This window comes from Hippichthys cyanospilos, chromosome 13, assembly GCF_059441005.1.
Source record: "Hippichthys cyanospilos isolate Australia breed blue-spotted pipefish chromosome 13, RoL_Hcya_1.0, whole genome shotgun sequence".
NCBI classification, from domain to species: domain Eukaryota; kingdom Metazoa; phylum Chordata; class Actinopteri; order Syngnathiformes; family Syngnathidae; genus Hippichthys; species Hippichthys cyanospilos.
The window spans coordinates 15,145,642-15,164,439 of record NC_142381.1 but is presented as its reverse complement, the minus strand read 5'-3'; the positions used below and the strand labels follow the sequence as shown (position 1 = coordinate 15,164,439).

At 39.1% G+C, this 18,798-nt stretch overlaps 2 protein-coding genes across 3 annotated transcripts; one reads left to right on the top strand and one right to left on the bottom strand.

The window, feature by feature from the left end:
- Positions 1–27: 27 nt before the first annotated feature.
- Positions 28–5,471, bottom strand: mxd3 (MAX dimerization protein 3). Its single transcript, XM_088431133.1, has 6 exons — positions 5,290–5,471; positions 3,875–3,974; positions 3,724–3,753; positions 3,542–3,656; positions 2,028–2,193; positions 28–1,156 (listed from the first exon to the last, which is right to left on the bottom strand). Exons 1-6 carry the CDS (start codon positions 5,357–5,359, stop codon positions 1,038–1,040), a joined length of 600 nt encoding a protein of 199 aa, XP_088287259.1. The 5' UTR covers positions 5,360–5,471; the 3' UTR covers positions 28–1,037.
- Positions 5,472–6,330: 859 nt separating this feature from the next.
- On the top strand, positions 6,331–18,410 carry fam193b (family with sequence similarity 193 member B). 2 transcript variants are annotated; one of them, XM_088431130.1, is made up of 10 exons: positions 6,331–6,782; positions 8,925–9,203; positions 10,174–10,360; positions 11,368–11,586; positions 12,220–12,631; positions 12,713–12,896; positions 13,836–14,069; positions 15,182–16,199; positions 16,320–16,395; positions 17,982–18,410. In XM_088431130.1, exons 1-10 carry the CDS (start codon positions 6,615–6,617, stop codon positions 18,076–18,078), a joined length of 2,874 nt encoding a protein of 957 aa, XP_088287256.1. In that variant the 5' UTR covers positions 6,331–6,614; the 3' UTR covers positions 18,079–18,410. The 2 variants fall into 2 exon arrangements, with proteins under 2 accessions (XP_088287256.1, XP_088287254.1); XM_088431128.1 differs by having other exon boundaries at positions 6,398–6,782; positions 15,182–16,223.
- The last annotated feature ends 388 nt before the right edge of the window (positions 18,411–18,798 follow it).

Genomic DNA, 18,798 nt, shown 5'->3' with positions numbered 1-18,798 from the left:
CCTTTGTGTCAAATAAATGAAGCCAACTTTAAATATAGAAAATATTTATTCATAAAAAGCTTACATCATTAAAAAAATTGCTACATAATTTTACTGGGCAGAGAGAGTCTGAATGCATATGTAAAACAGCTTTAAAAGGTAATAAGGCATTTTGCATATACAAAAGGTGATGGCGAGGCCTTCGGTTGTTAAATATAGAGCAACATAATACAAAGTAATACAGCAAAATCATTACCTAAAGAAGTTAATAGTGATCAAGAAGAACCAAGGCTGCGCAAGAAATTGATGCTTTCCATCCTCTCGGCATCCTAACTCACACTTCCTGGCAGACTCGAGTGTGCAAATACACTAATTGAATCTCAGGTACAGTTAGAGAACTGTGCAAAGATGACCACCAAACCATTGCTGTTACCTGCTGTTTCACTTTCGATGTACTGTACTCACAAGCCCAATGAGACGAGACAAGTGCAATGCGAGGATGTTTATGTGCAACAAAAGAAAACATAAAATGACACAGTGGATATAAACCATAGCGGAGATTAATGTTTAAGTGCGGGCCCCACGCGGCCTTACTGTGATATACTGTAATGCTTAGAAACTTAAAAACAAAACTATAGCACATTTAATTTTTAAGGCTGAAGTCAGTGTAGGCATAGTGAAGTCAAGAAACCGCTCTATTAGGGTTTGTTTGTTTTTGTTTTGGGGTTGTTTTTTTTTTTTTTTTTTGGGGGGGGGGGGGGGTGTTTAAACAAAACCCTTACAAAATTGCGTCTTCATGGCTTTGGATTTGTTTGATACAGCCATCCTAGCCCAGTGATGTGAACTGCTCATCAGTGCAAAATGGACACAGCTCATTCATAACCGAAATCATGATTACGCTTGTGGTGTAACATTCAAACAATGTTAAAAAACTGCCTTTGGAAAAAAGGAATCCATTCACTTTTGCAGTTTCATTGTCCTCACCCTGTTGATTTTTGGAATGTTGTCTCCTCCCCTCCCCCCTCCTATGACGATGATGAGAATAATGATAGCTGCGGTCATAGCCAGGCTTTGTCCATAGTAGAGTAACAGTGATCTGCAGCGCTGCATGCAATGTGCGGCTCGTCAGAGTCCATGCAGTCAAACACGATGCTCTCCACGTCCACCTCTACGTCCTCTGAAAGCAGCAAATAACATGCCGTGTCAAAGAGAAGAAAGGACATTTTAAGTCCTGTGGGATATCTCTGTCTATTCTAGTGGCGTGTTTTGACGAAAACAGGCATATGTCAGGGATAATAGTTGTGAGTTAACCAAATCAAATCAATTGAATCAAAACAAAAATGTGTTTAAGAAAATGTCATCAAAATTTTAAATCAAGTTTCCCATTGCAATAATTTGACATTAAAACCCACACGTGGAGCACCACTTAAACAAGCAAGCTTTGGCAAATAATGCCACAGGAATGAATTTTAAATGTAATCAAAGTTGTTTTGGGGTTGAGGCCAAAGAAGCATTTTAGCCAAAAATTAATCTGTTGAGATGTTAAACTTCCTCAGATTTTAAAGTGTTCAAACTCCAGATGATGTGGACCTGCTATTAGAATTGACTCTCCAGTGGTCATTTAACAGTTTCTGAAAGTTTCAGGTCAATTTCTTTTTCTTAAGGTACTGCTTGCTATGGATTATTGAAAGATTAACTTGTAAACGCATTTTTCTCAAAACTAGGGATTTAAACTTGGCAAGCAAGTGCTGTAACTTATTTGGCCAACCGTCATGTTTTTATATATCAGTTTGTCCAATCCTTTGATCTTTACACAGGCATTTTACACTAATGGGAAAGCATTGAAAAAAAGACACTGAAACTTTATCCACATAAAGGAAAATGCCATCCCTTGGCTAAAATACGGTAGAATGCCGTACGAGTAGAAAAAAAATGGGCACAATACTGCACGAGAATTAAGTGTACAATATCTCATTTTCTGGGCATGAGCCTGGTTTTGTGAAAAAGCATCACATATGTATAAGCATAATGAGTGCAAAGTAACTGACCTCTGTCCGAGTCCGACCTCTCTGACGACATGGTGGAGCCCTGGCTGTTGTTCCTCATCCGCTCTGCGCCTCGCTGCAACTGCTCCAGACGCACCTGGAGCTCCCTCTGCTCCCAGCGCAGACGACCCTTCAGCTGCTCGGCGCGCTCATCCTGCTCCTGCAGCTTCTGTGATGTCAAACACAAAACGGTCAGGAGAGATGTGAGCAAAAGTCAAGGGGCAACGTTATAACCACATGCACTATATAATTATGTCCAATCAAGCGCTTTATCAAATGAAAATGGGTTGAATGTGTCAGAGATGCATTTATTTAACAGAAGCTCCTGCTTGAAATTTGCAGGGATGGAGGTAGAACTCAACTGTACCAAACTGAGAGCCAAGTGTAATGTTGTATTGCAATTGATTATACGCATTCAATCAACATTTGGGGTTAGGAAGAACCTAATTATGGGTGCAAAAAAAGGACCAAGCCAAAATATGGGCCAACATTTGAGATAGTTGTGCACAAAACAAACCCCAAAATGTGTCGTTTTGTACAAGACAACCTCAAGAATAGGTTGTTTTGTATAAACTATCCCAGAAAGTTGGCTCAAATTGACCCAATATTGGGTTGGTGCTTTTTTCATCCTTAATTGGGTCAATTTAGCCCACCTTTTTAGATTGTTTTGCACAAAACAACAAAAATGAGTTATTTTGTATAAGACCTAAAAAAGTTGGTTGTTGTACAGAACAACCCAGGAAGTTAGGTCCAATTGACCCTGATATCATGTTGGTCCTTTTTTGACTCATGTTTTTAGAGTCAAAATATTAAGAGCAGCTTTAGGCATTCGCTGCCCATAGCAGTAGTCTTAATTGTTTCAATGTCACTATAGCTAATTTCCATTTGATTTAGACTTTTTGTTGTTGGTTCTAATTACCGGTAGTGTTCAGCCCATATTCATTCAATTTTGTTTTGCTTTTCCCAAAAATGTGTTTAGTCTTTATCTGCATTTTTTTTTGTTTTTGTTTTTAATATACATTGCATTTTTTGAGTGCAAGATGAAAAAGGTCACTAAGTTATGTTTATTGAAGAACTTCACAATTTCCAGCTGACTGAACTTCCTTCTTTTGAATAGTAAAACAGAAATTAAAAAAAAAAAAAATTAACCCAGAAACTTTATGTATGAAATTAACGTACAAAAAAATGAATGAAGCTTTTGCTATGATTATAGTTTTATGACAGTAAAATATTTTTTCAGAAAAAAACAGCTTTTGCACACTTTTGGCCTAAAATCAATTTTTTCAGGTGGAAATTAGGGCTGAACAATTAAATCAAATAAAGTTGACGTACATGTATGTGATGTACAAAGTGTCATTTTTAAACTGCAAAATTGAGGAAAAAAATCAAATTTCGGTTCGTTAAGGTTATTTTTGTTGATACACAACTATGAGGTCAACCCTCTGAACAACAATCTTCAATTTAGCCTTAAATTTAAAAAGAAAAAAACTTAAATGTTGTAGTTACTATTTTCCTACCTTGATATGCAGCTGGGCTCGCCTGAGCAGGTTGAGCGTAGTGTTCCTCACCGTGTCCGACGAGAGTGGAACTTGCTTCTTGAGCTGCTCCAGGCAATGCCTCAGCTGTGCTCTCCTGCAAAGCATGACAATTTATACCTCAAATTGTGGCTCGTTATTCCAAACACAATTGTATTAGTTACCTGTTTTTCTCCAGCTCGTTGTGCACCGACCTGTAATCATGGCATGAGAAAGGTTTGTTAATTAAAAAAAAAAATGTTAATAACTGCCATGCTGAAGCCAAACAAGCACACCGCACCCTCTTGTCAGCTGTGTGTTATGTAATGCATTCACCTATTGCCACCAGCAGCTATCTTTTTGCTCTTCTGTTTGCTTCTTTTATCAGATAGAGTCGGACTGGGAGGCAGAAGTGAAGCGTAACCGTGTTCTGCCTCTGGAAGACACAGCAAAATTACGTCAAATTCGAGACAATTCTACTTCCGTAGCTGCTGACAGGAGTAAGTCGAAACATGACGTGGCCTTTTGGTATCATACGACAACTGAGCAATCTGCTGAAATTGCATAATGGCCTGCACAATCTAATTTTGCATAAACTGTGCAGTTGGATTTGAAACCAAGTTGTATTGTTTTACATTCACTCACATTGGGATAGTCTCATGTAAAAACTGTGTGTCGTGACCAAAATTCACAAACACATCCACTCATTCGACTACTGAAAATATCAAAACAATTGCTTTTTTTTTTCTTTCATGGGCATTAATCATTTTCTTTATTAAAAAAAATGAAACTGTATTGAGCACTAATAGAGAAGATGTTAATGTCCATAAAATACAAAATAATGGTGCAATCCGTTTGAAATTTTAACAGATTGATGTTGGAACCAGTAGAGATAGACACATTTATTTCTGGTAAAGATTTATTGCAGTTTTCTGTCATTACGATACTTTTATGGAGAGGTAATGCTCATAAAAAATAATAGATTTTTTTTTACGGGTTCAGAGATTGAAGTGAGCACGATTAGAGATGTGCAAGTTTTAAAATGTCTCAATTTTAAATGTAGCCTCTATGAATGAAAGAATGAGGAGTAAACAAAAAAGCATGCAAACGCCAAGCCAAGATTTGAACCCAGAACCTCAGATTGTGGGACAGATATGCTAGCCGCCAACGCATTTGTTACTGAAAGACTTTTTTTCAACCGTTACAGATGTGATATCGACAACTAATTGCATTAAGACGAATGGTGTTACTGTATTGTGATGTATTGGAGGTAGGATTGTCTAAAAAAAAAAGTTGGTTAAAAAAAAAAGTCAGCGGCATCAGCTGAGTTTGATTTTGGCGCCATCACCCGCCACGAAATTTCAACTGTTGTAAAAGCTAACGTCAGAAATCTCAAGTAAAAACTGCTTCAAATGCGATCAACAAATACCGAAAAAAGGATTTTCTAGGCAGTGCTTATTCGCCGTCACAATCGCGGAAAGCTGCTCAGTTTCATTTTGAAAGTGGAGCAAATTGGCGCCTTTGAGTACAATGATGTGAGCGATATGTAGGTCACTGAGTCAAATAGAGAGCTTGTCCAAAATAGCTGGACATGCATATCGATCAGTTCGCATGCTATTCCTCTTCCCTTCGCTTACAATTTATATTTGCAGATCATAGTTGCACTCGCTTCGCTTTACCTTTTGTTATTTATAACGATAAGCAACTTCGCCGCCGACACTGACGTTTGTTGTGCAGAAATAGACACTGACCTCGCTCTCTCCTCTCCAGGAACTCGGCGGCACGAAGAAGAACCTGAATGTTGCAAATTGACCCTTCCATTCTGCGATTTCGTTATTGTGTCCAAAAGAACAAGCAAAAGGAACCAGTAGGCTAAAGTAGAATAAGCCCTTTCAGTCTGACTGACTGCAAGTGTGCAACGTCTTCAATCCAGTCAGAGCTCCAACACTGGCGTTGCATTCAGGGTCCGAGCTAAACTCGGAAATCCGTGTTCTCACACGCCAAAAAATGTCAATCGGGTACAATCTTCGTCACACAGAGCTACAATGTGCAACGTATCAGATTTATTTTACCACACTTGTACACATATAGGCCATTTTTTAAAGTTCGGTGGAAAAAAAAGTAATTGTCTTCTTTTGTATAAATGAAATAGCGTATATCGTAAACGATAGTTCACTGAGCTCCGTTCTATTTTCGAAAACCCTATCTTAGAAATAGTAACTAAAGGCAAGAATGTACAGAAAATCTCATTTTATGATGTGACTTTTCTGTCGTATAATCTGCGACTGCACAATTTCAGAAAAACATGAACGCATTCAGAGACAACGTAAAATTTCGACGTCGCGCCCTCTCACCGCCCCTCTCCTTTTAAACAATAAAGACACTACGTTCGTCTATTGTTTTAGTTTTAATGACTCAAACACAGTGTGACATATTTAAATTAATTTTCTTTTTTTCAGTGTCGTATAAATGTGTGCAAACTAAAAAACTCACTCCAAACGTTGCGCGGGTCAGTTATGTAATGGACAGAGCTATTATTTTACACCGCTTTTGTTAGTTTTTTTGTTTGTTTTTTTCAAATAAAATTTGTTAAACGTTGATAAAAAGTTGAATGAAGTAGCTAAATAATGCTTTAACAAGCTCGTTTATCAACGCAGTTTCCCCCTTCGGAATTTGAATATTGGCATTAACGTATTGAATTTACTAAGTAAATAACACCGCTTTTGTGTAAAATTAAAATTTAGAATTAAAAAAAAAGGTTGGTTGTGTACTTTATATTTTATTTTTCGGTAATGGCAGGAGACGTTTGCCCGTACTAAAAATGGCGGCGATGGCTTCAACGCCCTCGTAGATTTTAGCTGTAGCTGTAGTCATGAAAACGAAGCCGCCTCGCCAGCAGTATCCGTAACCTATGAACTCCCGAGTGTGCCAGACCAGTCCTCCGCCATATTGACTGTTGTCTTGACTGGAGGAGGAGGAGAGAACATTTCGTGGTCCGACAATACGCGAAACTGTGCGCTACGAATCGCCGAAACTGGTGCAAACTTGGCCAAAGCTCTTTGCGGAAGCCGTCGCTATGGCAAGGAAGAAAAGCAAACAGCAAGGCGTCGCTCAGAAGGAGCTTGTACCAGGGCAGCAGACCGCACCGAAGAATCCAGTTTCTCCCGGCGATGCAACTGGCGGCGGCGGCGGTGAAGGAGATGCTGGAGTGGAGAGGCTGACCACCACCACCAGGGCGAACCAGGCAAGCTTCTTAACCAGTTTCACAATGGGCTAATTCGACCAAGGCGAGCCCCTCCTCGCCGAGCTAGTTACCGTACGCTTAACAAAAACAATCCCTCCCAGTAGCTAAATTTAACATGATCAATTGACTCCTTGAAAAGCCATCGTTCTGATATGAACGCAATAATACTAGCAGTAACGTTACAGTCCGACAAGCATCCATGCGATCATGTTTTACATCATGTATCAGTGCAAGCGTGCCTGCTTGGCATCGTGGCCGTGCAAAGCCCATCTCGCACGGCAGACAGGTGACATTGTGCTTCAGACAGGTCGTCCCGTTTGCAACGTTAAACGCTCAACAGTCCAACCGCCCCCGCTCATGTTAGCTTAGCTGAGCTATCGGCGAGCTAGCACGCCAAGCAAACGTGCTTACCACCTTCACTTTGCGCACATTACAGGAAACGGCGGCTAAGCAAGCTAACAGCTAATCAAGCTAGCTGGCGCCTATGCATAACGGCGTTGTAACAGTGGAGGCTAACACGCGACATTTTGGTCGAGTCCCAGGCACCGCCATCCACCCTGGTGGTGCAAAAAAAATGCAGAACTAATGCAAAGTTGATCTGGAAACAAGGAACGTATTGGGAGAAATTTATGATGCATGCTTTAGGCGAGACATCTGTCATGCTCACTCACCTTACTGGGACCTATGAACTTGGCTTCGTGTTCACGAGTAATTACATTCGAACCCACGCAAGGGAAAATCGAATCATATTGTGATTGACCTTACAATGATGTGATGTTAAACGGGTCGATTCTACGTAGGTTTATTAGAGAGCTGAACAAGTAATCAAATTAAAATTGGCATCACTATTTAGCAGAATTCGATTTTCAAATTCTATTTCGCACCTTTGGGAAAAAAACGCTTGATTTTGGTTCATGTACATTATTTTTTATTAGTGTCTATATAAATTCAGTGCTGACAAACTGCAGTTCTTGGAACGTCAAATGTTAAAAAGAGATAAAGCCACAATTTTATATACAGTAAATTTTAGAATATAAGCCGCACAGGTAGATAAGCTGCAGCAGCAAATGTTTGTCACCTAAGCCACACCAGACTATAAACCACAGGACGTAACATCAAATATTTTCACAGAAAGATGCTATATGGAGGTTTTTATTCAACATAACTGCCAGAATACGGCAGTAAATTAGATGTTCAAACTCAAAATCAAATCAGCATAATATATATATATATATATATATATATATATATATATATTTTTTTTTTATTTATTTATATATATATTTTTTTTTTCACACTATATTTTTAAAACTTATTGAAAACAGCCATTGATTCACATCTTTTCAGTGCTGTATTAGATTTGTTCCATAAATGTACATCTTAAACACATACACACATTTGCTTTACCGGTGGATTGCCGCTCTGAACTATAAACCGCATGGCTCAAATCATGAGAAAAGGTTAAGAAATTTACGTCACATTTGTTGACAACACACTTGTTTGTCACTTTCACATCTTTCACACATGCCTTTATTTTAGAGTAGAGCTAACCAATTACACAAAGACGTGGATGTTTAATAAATTTGATATAGTTAATTGTAGTTCAGATGTATTGCTTGTGTTAAAGAAAAAATAAACACTTGAAGAAGTTCTTAGAACAAAAAATTGCCTTTTTAATTGCTATAACCTTCTGTAGTGGACTTTTGTTTTTAGTTTGTATCTTTTTAGTCATTCTGACTACTCGGCTAAATCCAAGTGTGCTAGATTGAGGGCATTGTGGGGGGGGGGAATGAAAATACAAAAAAAAGCATGATCACTTCAAAGATCAGTATAGTGTTTAGCGTAACTGCTTCAAATTTTGGCTCAGGTCTTTCTGTGTAGAATTTGCATGTTCTTGGTATGCTTATGTGTGAGCTTCTTAATACGCACATTGTTTTACTCGATTAAAAAAAAGATGACGACCAATTGCAAGTTACGGTTACATTTGCGCTATTTTTAGTTGTCACCGTCAGGAAGCACACTTTGATCTTTGATGTTATGTCATGTCTTGTTAATTATCCAGCTAAGTGATGGGTCCCGTGCTGCAGTCTGACAGCTCATCATGTGCAATTAATTCACTTCAGTATTGTTTTATGTCCTCAGCCGATGCATACCTGCTGCCTCCTGTGCCACCGCGAATTTAAAGACTGGGGGGCAAACACTGCCAACGGGCTCCCCGGGGGACATGGCACCAAACTTGCCGATGCCGTGCCCGCGTTCTCCCAGGCCTTATTGCGGGAGGCGCCGGGGCGGAAGCTGGCCGAGTCGGTTCCCTCCTTGTCCCAGTCCCTGCTGGGAGAGGTGCCTCTGTGGATATGTCAAAGTTGCTGCAAAAGCGTGGAGGAGGAAGAGAGACGGAGCGCCCAGGAGCAGCCATCTGGGGTAAATACAAGTGTAGGGAACTGCCACCTTTTTTCTTTTTTTAAATTTACAACTTCTCTGACATTTTAAGGAAGCCATATTGGCTGTTTACCTAGGTTATCTTGTCTCCATTGGTCTAGCTTGTGTGTTTATTTTCTCACCTAATACAATAAAACCTGCAAAGTCAAACAAAATCCCTTGTGTGATCGTCGCTGACTTTCGATATGTTCACATTTCATAAAAAAAATAAAATATGAATGAGTAATTACCAGGCGCGTAGCTCAAAAAAATAATATTTCTAGCCTCCCTAACTTAAGAGGAATTGCACTCTAAAATATTATGCGTTAGGGCTGCAAATAATGATTTTTTTAATAATCAATTGTTGTTTGTGTTTAATTGGGTTAAGATCTCATGTGATCATTTTTTCCCAGTAGTGTCTCCTTACTAGCATTGAGATGATGTAGTAAGATTATAGTAATTTATGTTTCTTGAGTCACACGATCTAGTTCAGAAGCTGTTCTGAAGAGTCACATTCCTCCTGGTTTTTTAAAGCAGAGCAAGTTCAAATCTGACTTTATTTTCTCAAGTCGTAGAAGAGTTGCTGAAGTCATAGAAGACGTTTCAACTTCCATTTTCTATTTTATTTCATCCCAAAATGTTTTTTCGTGATCAAATTCCAAATCATACTTGCATGTGAATCTATTGTCTGAGTTTTACTTAATCGTCTCAGTTTACTGCAACCTTTGAACATTTTTGGAAGCTTGTGAATTTTTTTTTTGGTCAGATTTTCTTGGCACTTACAAAACACTAAAAATAGTTGAATGGGATATTTGCAGCCAAATCTGCGGTTGCGTTGTAGAAATGGCTCACATAATCAAGTGGCACATATTGAGTCAGTAAACAGTTACATCTTCTTATATTGTTGCTGCCAGGGATAAAATACAGGAGCTGTGATTGAATATTTGTTTGTGTGTGTGTGTTCTCATTGCAGGTACCATTGTCACACTCTTCCTCTTGTAAGTTCCAGGGCTGTGGTAATGGTTATCCTGAGCAAAGTACTGTTGATTGGGACCCGAGTTCCTTCCTGTCTGCCCACAAACTCTCTGGGCTATGGAACTCGGCCCACGCCAACGGAGGGGAGCACTGCAGTCACAGCGCTCCCTTACATGTACAACAAGGTCTGGCATCTCTTTTGACAGAAAATGTCATCAAACCTTCATCTTAGAATACCTTCATTGTCCTTCATGATATTACATGACAAAGTAATTGACCGCTTTATGTTGTCAAGTACTAAGTAATCAATCACTCTAAGTACTAAAAGGACTAAAGTTAATGCTCACTTTTCAATTACTTTTGGTATTCCAGCACAAAAGCAACCAATTACTTGAGTTCATTTAGTAGGTAATGCAGCACTAAAGTAATTGATTACTAAAGTACATAAGCGATTACGGTTTTACTTTTAGTACCTAAGTATTTACTTTAGTACTAAAAGACAAAAAAATAATCAATCGCTTTAGTAATGCTGTACATTGACTGCTGGACTGCATAGGCGTATAAACACATCTTTGGGATTGAATGAGTTAACTGCTTGACAGTATAAAGACAACAATTAGCTGCGCTGATTTGCCCTCTTCAGATCTTAACTGCATCCAATCAATTTGTTGCTGAAAACAAAGGGGACCATCTAAAAACATTGGAAAACTGGCATGTTAATAGAAATTGAGACAAGAAATGAGCAATTCTCACATCCAATTTTAAAAACGCTATTTACAAGTTATTTCATTTTTACAATATTCATTCAACATTTGGAAGGTTCATGCAATTTTCCCTGACTAAAAAAGCCGAAGTCTGTGTGGAACCACATCTTGCAATGTTCATTGAAATGTGATAAATAAAGTGTAGCCATTTTTAAATATATGCATTGGCCCACACCTCACTCCCACAGTTTTGTGGAGATCTTTTTTTTTTCTTCTTCTTTTTGCTCCTGGCAATATATCCTCCTCGGCAGAGGAAGAACATTTACATAACAATTGTATATGACAAAAGAGAAGTGCATAAAAAAAATCAATATCAAGTGTAAAAAAAAAAAAAAGTACATTCCTTTCTCAGTAATCATTAGCTATTCTTATTGTAATTGTGCTGGGCGTTTACTTTTTATTTCTATTTTTGTCTTTTCGGCATGCAGGTTTAACACCGGGCTCGGCCTGTCTCGAGAAACGAGGACTCCATGAAGCACCTGGAAAATCTGCTAAGACGTCGGTAGCCAAAGTGTGCCCCTACAGTCATCCACTGACCCAGAATTCCGGCGGCTCCACTGCTGGGCCTCCCCTCTCTACCTCAGCTGACATGTGCAAGACCACCCCCAAGCATTTCAAGAACGTGTGCCGTCGACCAACGCCACCAGGTGCGCAGTGCAGGGGTTGCGGATTCAGGGGAGAATCAATATTTTTTTATTTTGTTGTATGATTTGCAAATTAAATAAAATATGAGGGCAAGGTGATTAATTAGTGGCACAAAGGATATAGAATTGCTTGACATTGCAAATAATGAGTATTCATGTTTTTATTCAAATCGTAACGACTATAGCATTACAATGCGCCTTGCTATCAAGTTTAACTCTATACTGGGCACTGTTACTATTTTCAGCCAATAGTCCTAACAGGCAAAACAGCGCAAAGTCTCTGTAACAGCTTTGCTTGAATTCTGACGTACCCCTATTTTTTTCTTAAAAATACTCAGTCAGATATTTTCAGACCTGTTATTGCTCTAATATTAACAAAAAACTTTAAATAAGAGTTTGGGGTTGAATGTCTGGAGTCTGCAAAGACATATAAATACATCTTTGGTATTGAATGAGCATTCATTGTCAGCTATTTTCAAAGCCTTCTTTACCCTCAAAATAAAAAATAATAAAAGGAAAAACTATAAATGGGGTTAAATATCCAGACTCTGGAAAGACATATAAATATGTTTTAGGGATTCATCGAGTTAATAGGTGGTTGTATTGTAATTGTGACCCGATTCATGATTCCTCCAGGTGAAGCCTTCCACACCAGCGACCATCATCAACACACAGACTTGTCGGTACCGCCCAACAGTCCCACAGGTCTTTCTTCCCAGCATTCCTCCCTCCTTCCCCCAAAGCCGAGTTCGGGACAACACAACCACGTAACCTCGTCATCTGCCGCCGGTGTCGCGGGCCACACTCCTTTTTCCCCTCTGGCACCAAACCCCCACGGGTCCACAACGAAAAGAGCTTCTCCCAGTCCAGACAGCCCGACATTAGCTCACAAACCCAGTCCGTGCAAAAACTCCCACATTCCTTCTGTGAACACACCACACGGCAAATCAAGCACGCCGGCGGCCAGCTGTAACCACCCTTGCAACGGACACAGTACGGGAACGGCGGCCTCCACGAATTTGGGAAACTTGTCATCTGGGGCCTGCAGGTCTGTGGCCATTGAGCTAATCATCAAACTTGATTGTAGATTGATGACTAAGATGGTCTTGTTTCTTTGGTTTTCTTGCAGGGACCAGTCATGTAAGGGGCATAAAATGACGAACGGGACGATGTGCGAGCCGTCACTCGAGTTAGAGGAAGTGGAGGATGAAGACAGCAGCTCTGAGAGGAGTTCCTGCGCCTCATCCTCCACTAACCAGAAGGATGGGAAGTACTGCGACTGCTGTTACTGCGAGTTCTTTGGACACAATGCGGTACAATTTATTCTTTGTCACCCTCTTTTTAGTATGGTTTGAGGGATTAATCAGCCCGCTGATTTAATTGTCTCATATAGCTCTGAAATTGGCAAAATGGATTTGTATTCTTTTATTGGGAGGATATTTATTTATTATACTGCTGTCAAAGTTAACACGTTAACGTTGGACACTAATTTAAATTTTATAAAGTGTTTAAAAAATAGCTATCAACTCAGTACTATTTAGTATCTGTATCAGTGGAACGGCTAACTTTGCAAGCAAACTGAGTTAAGAGTCATTGGCATAAAGACAGATGGACAATTTACTTTAAAAAAGTTGCTCAAAGAAAAAATGGAAAATTTGCGCACTTTGTAGACAAATTGGTAGTTTTGTTCAACAAGAATATAATCATAAAAGATCAAAGTAAACTAGTACGACAGTTAAAAACAGTTTTTTCATTCGATCGTTTCATGTTCATTCTAAGACGCTTCTCATGTAAATATCTTCCGTTACAAATTTCACAGAAAATACTTTTTGAAATTGTGAGTAATGGAGATTAATTGGGGAGAGTTTTGTGATTCATTCCTTTTTAATTTAAATTTCTATGCATATTAACAATCTACAGTAAAAGAGAAAGACAATAACCCCCATCTAAAAAAACATATTCCGATTCTCCCCTCTTGTGTTTCTGTTCTAAGTTGAGCTGAAAAGTTAATCAAATTAACATTGTAGTAGAATGCAATTTCCCGTCGCAAAGGCTGCAATTTCATCAAAATCGTTCATTAAAATTAAGTGAGCCAAATTAAATTTCTTTAATCTGTTGCGTATTTTTTTTCCTTCATTAGACAGTTGACCTTCCCTCTGCCAAATATTAGTCTGGCCATACTGTTATGAGTTTTAGATAATTTTTCTTAGCAGTAGTAAAATGCTCATTGTGAAATCCTCATTTGGTCCCAGCCTCCATCCGCTCCAACCAGTCGAAACTACGCTGAGATCAGAGAGAAGCTCCGCTCGCGACTGACCCGACGCAAAGAGGAGCTGCCTCAACGTCAGGACTCGGAACTGACGGTGTCTGGTGCCATTGACAACCGGGATGTAGATGAATTGCTGGACTTCATCAACAGTTCTGAGCCCAAACCTGTAAACAGCGCCAAAGCGGCCAAAAGGGCTCGGCATAAACAAAAGAAAAAGGTATGCCAATTATGAAATTAGGATATGAGGTCCTTTCCTATTACTGAATTTTGTCATTGAAATTTGTTCACTTTCGCAGTCGTTCACAGAAAGAAAAACAGACTGCAAATCCTCAAACCAAAGCACATGTTCAGAGACGCAAGCCGACAAGCGTTTTGTCATGTTTTACTTTAATTCTTTTCAAGATAAATTGTTATACTTATTTTAGGAAATTGCTACTTAATGTTGTTAATAGCGATTCAGTTGACTAAAAACATCAAATTCCTTGACAGGATTGTATTAATTTTCTTGGCAGTTATTAGCTTGACTACTTCTGACTATATGTCATATAAATCAGAATATGCTTGAGAATATATTTTTTGTGGTTGTGATGTTTAATTGGTCGATACTTACAGAAATACATCCCTTGTGGAAAATAAACTAAATAATTACTCATTAGCAAGCAGCCTTTAAACATTTCAGAATGAGTTCAAAATCAGTTTTCTCTCTTTCTTACATTTAATAAGCCAAAGGAAAATGCATGCTGACCATGCTGAAGTCATCATGAGATTAGCTAAGGTCTGGCCTGCTGACATCTAAAGTAACCCTAGGAAATTTTGATGAAACTCTGAATCATACAATATGGGGGGTAAAATGTCTTTATGAGAAACGTCCTAATGTTTTATCTGTAATAAACAAGCCGCCAAATGGATGTCAATTTAAATTTAGATAATTCATTTCAATTGGACACAAAACAAGCAAGATCACGGTTTTGATTAACCTTATAATTTCAAGACTTCAGTGTTACAGATCAGTGGCTCTCAAATTGGAGTATTTCTTAAGTCATGCTTTTTAATGCCGTATTAGGGAAAGGACCGTTTTCTTTTCAAATTAAGAGCAAATTAATTGGAAAATGACACATCATTGCTAAATTCTGCTTTCACAACTTCTTTGCGCTTTGTCATTAGTGACTCAATTTTCCTGAAGACTGACCAGAAATTTTTCATGTAAAAATGTTTTGCAACAATTAGGGGGGGTGGTTGGCTGGATAAAAAAGCATACAGGGCTACAAAAAAAAGGTTGACAATAGCTTTTCTTGATGATGATTTACCATCATGTCATATGTATTTCAGGAAAAGGCTCTGCAGAGCAGCGTGGGCGCCACAAGCAGCGATCCCCCTTCCAATTCATCAGAGTGCATTGACGAGCCCATACCTGACACCGCCGAGACATCACGTCTATTGGATTGGCCCCAGTTGGAACTGGAGCGGGTCAACAGTTTTCTCACCAGTCGGCTGGAAGAAATCAAAAACACCATCAAAGACTCCATCCGGGCCTCGTTCAGCATGTATGACCTCAACCTGGACGTCAACGACTTCCCAAAAAAGGCGGCCACGCTAGAGAGCAACCATTTACTATCCCATCTGAACGGCTCCTCGGATATGCAGCAGATAGATCTGGACCTGGCCCCTCTTTCACTGGGAACCTTTAAGAACCATCTGGACCTGGTTAATGGATGGGAGGACACAAACATGCCCCCGAATACCACTTCCACCGCCACCAACACAACCGCCACAGGGATCTCGAGCAGGTCCAAGGATATCCAGCGCTTGAACACTACACCGAGTCTCTCCAAGCTCATTCGAGTCCGCTCCCCGGAAAAATGCACTTCCTCCGCATCTGACGGTTTGTCGCAAGTGCCGGCCCAAGTTACAGCGAAATCAAAAGAGGACATCTCAGATCCCAAAAACAGCACAGTGGGGAATGGCGCTAACAAGTCAAAGAAGAGTAAAAAGCAGCAGCAGAAACAGGAGCAGCAGTCCGTTTCAGAGCACAACCCCAAAGTCGCCGAGTCAAGGGTGGCGGAAATTATTTGCAATGGCTCCAAAGCCGCCCTCAAACATCTCCAGCAAGCATCGGACAACCCGAAAAACGGGCTGAAGAAAGCCGAGGAGAGCAGGTCATCCCGAAACGCTGCAGTCAATGGAGCAAACGTTGCCCCCCCGAATGCACACAAGGTTAAAAGTGACTCCGAGACGCGAGCGAGGCGATGTGAGCACGACGCCGACAGCAAGGCTCAACTTGCCATTCCGGCAAACGGGCAGCATCAGGCGCAGTCCAAGGGGAAAAATAAGAAGAACAAGAGCAAGGGTGAAAAATCCGCTACTGCTATTGGTGCGGGATAATCTTGATATTTCTGTCTGTCAGTTTGTGTTTGCTCTATTAATGCTTTCAACTTGCAAATTATAATTGTCTTTATTTAATCTTCAGATGATGTCTTTCTTCCAAAAGATGTGGATCCTACGTCAATGGATGAAATCGATCGGGAAGTAGAATACTTTAAAAGGTAAATAGAGCACATCAGCAAATCCTATAAATCATTCTGTGACTAATATTTTGATGAATTGCAATTGAAATGATCTGTTCCTGATGACAAGTATAGTAATCCCTCCCTCCATCGAGTTCTACTCTATACTCTGTAATAAGTAAAAATTGCAATCTGATAATATCTTTTTTAAAACATCTATAGTTACAGTATGACACTATTCACACTATTGTTAAGGTCTTTAAACACATGTTAAAACATAGACAAAATGTAAACTTATACAAGAAAGAGAGGGCTACAACTGATCAATCGAAGAATGAGTTAAAAACAATGTTTATTTCCGTCTCTTAATAAACAGAACTTCTTCTGAGTTGAAAAAAAAGGGATTTCAAGTAGGGTGCTGGGCCATCTGTACCTAATTTATAAAAGTTTGGACCCACATTTGGAACCGTATCCCCAAGCTTTTTTTTTTTTTTTTTTATCAGTAAAAAGAAGATGGATTGTTTAGCATAATCTGTTTCATTTCTGGCTCATCTGCTGGAAAATTGCAACACTGATGACAATTTACATCCCATATAAAGCTTAACAAAATAAAGACATGCAACATTTGGAAAAGGAGTCACTATAATAACACAATTTAGCAACAAGTTACTTCATCCTCCAGTTGGTTTGCTCTTAATTTGAAAATGTAATGATCCTGGTTGTGTCATTGCATCAAAAAGCCTTAAATTACTTGCACAGACTCTGTTAAAATCTAGCGCCCCCTGTCTTACACTTACCCCACTGGTGTAAAAAAAAAAAAATACACTAACATTTTTTTAACATGCTCAAAAATCTTTAAAAAATAGATATAAAAAAAGAAAGATAATTGTGTACCAAATTGAAATCAAATCTGATGTTTTTGTTTTGTCTTTTTAGTAAACACAATGCTAATCAGTTTACTTTTAATGACTTGAAATATTTATCGATCTATTTTATGATTAATCTTTGCACTTCTAATACTAATAATGACAAGGGACCAATTCTTCATTTAGTGTGTACAAATCACTTTTTTTTCCCCAACTAACAAAATATATCTCACGTTATAATAATCATGCTCAAATATGTACTATACATCATAAAATGAACTTACAGCCATTGCTTTTTCTAGCCATTAAAATACTTTTTTGTTCTCAAAGTAGTAAGTGTGTGGCATTACCCCCACTTTAAAAACGTTTTAGATCAAAATAGTTACTAACTGTACAAAAGAGGGGGGAAAAAAACAGTAAATACTTAAAATTCTCACTAAAGCGGGGTATACTTGTATTTTTAGCATTGACGGATTCCATGGCCTGGAATGGTGTGAACTTGCTTAAGGCTTCCTTACCTGTTAGTGCAATTCAAGTCTCAAGAGATTTTTTTTTCATACCAAAGCCATACCATGCGTACTGAAGAGTGCGTCCCTAGTCTTTTTTCTAGAAATTTTAGCTGAACTCCAAATTGCACGACTTAGAAAGCAATCGACCTAAGAGGCTGTACTGCACTTTGAATTCAATATTGAGATCCGTTGAAAATGTTTCCTTTTTGTTTCTCTCCTCCCCTTGTCCAAATGCCTGTCATCTTTCTAGGTTCTGTCTTGATTCTGCAAAACAACCCCGCCGGAAGGTAGCGGTGAATTGGTCCAACTTCAGCCTCAAAAAAGTTCCATCCAATGCAGCTCAATAACTGACGAGGGCCAGGAGATAACGTCACAGCACAGACTCTTTCACTTGAGCTGTGTTTGGCCCGAGGCCTTCTCTCATTCCCTGTTTTCTTCTCATTGAGTAGAGGGACCTTATTCACAACTCATTCAAAAGACTGACTGGCGAGTCAGCCCGGGATCAATACAAGGCCAGCGCTACCTTTTGTTTTTTTTTCTTATTGCAATGTTCACCAAGTGACAGGTTCAAAATGGGAAAACTCGTGTTTGTTCACTGCATTCATATGTTGACGTATGTAGTATGTAAACATTTACCTTACATGAAATAAATGTTTTTCTCAGAAATCTGACTTTTAAACGGCGTTAAACTTCTGGATTTTAATTCTGGTGCTCCCCTATGATGTTGTCACATTCAGCATGTTTAACAGATGGTTGTCTTCGATGTTTACTCACAAGCAGAGCGCAATATTTGGAGACTTTTTTTTCCCAGCAAAAAAAAAAAAATTGCACCGTGTGAAACCTGTACTGTTCTATTAGTATGAAATGAGAGTAAGCAAATATCATTCATACAAAACAAACACTTTCAGTTATCTTTTGTAACATTTGTCACACAAAATGCAGCCCAACACATGCTGGTTTGCAATGTCGTGCCCATCCATGCATGATGTGTTGAAAATGTAGTCGCTCATTCTCGTTTATCGTGTTAGCTGGTATAGTTATATCCCAGAGTGAATGTTGTTTAACAT

Bases quoted from the DNA above. Each gene is read 5' to 3' on its own strand.
- mxd3 (XM_088431133.1), bottom strand. From the start codon at position 5,359: ATGGAAGGGTCAATTTGCAACATTCAGGTTCTTCTTCGTGCCGCCGAG. The intron at 3,754-3,874 runs GTGAATGCATTA...CCATGATTACAG, and splicing joins ATAGCTGCTGGTGGCAATAG to GTCGGTGCACAACGAGCTGG. The intron at 1,157-2,027 runs GTCAGTTACTTT...TGCTGCTTTCAG, and splicing joins GAGGTCGGACTCGGACAGAG to AGGACGTAGAGGTGGACGTG.
- fam193b (XM_088431128.1), top strand. From the start codon at position 6,615: ATGGCAAGGAAGAAAAGCAAACAGCAAGGCGTCGCTCAGAAGGAGCTT. The intron at 16,224-16,319 runs GTGCGGGATAAT...TTTAATCTTCAG, and splicing joins AAAATCCGCTACTGCTATTG to ATGATGTCTTTCTTCCAAAA. The intron at 16,396-17,981 runs GTAAATAGAGCA...TCATCTTTCTAG, and splicing joins GAAGTAGAATACTTTAAAAG to GTTCTGTCTTGATTCTGCAA.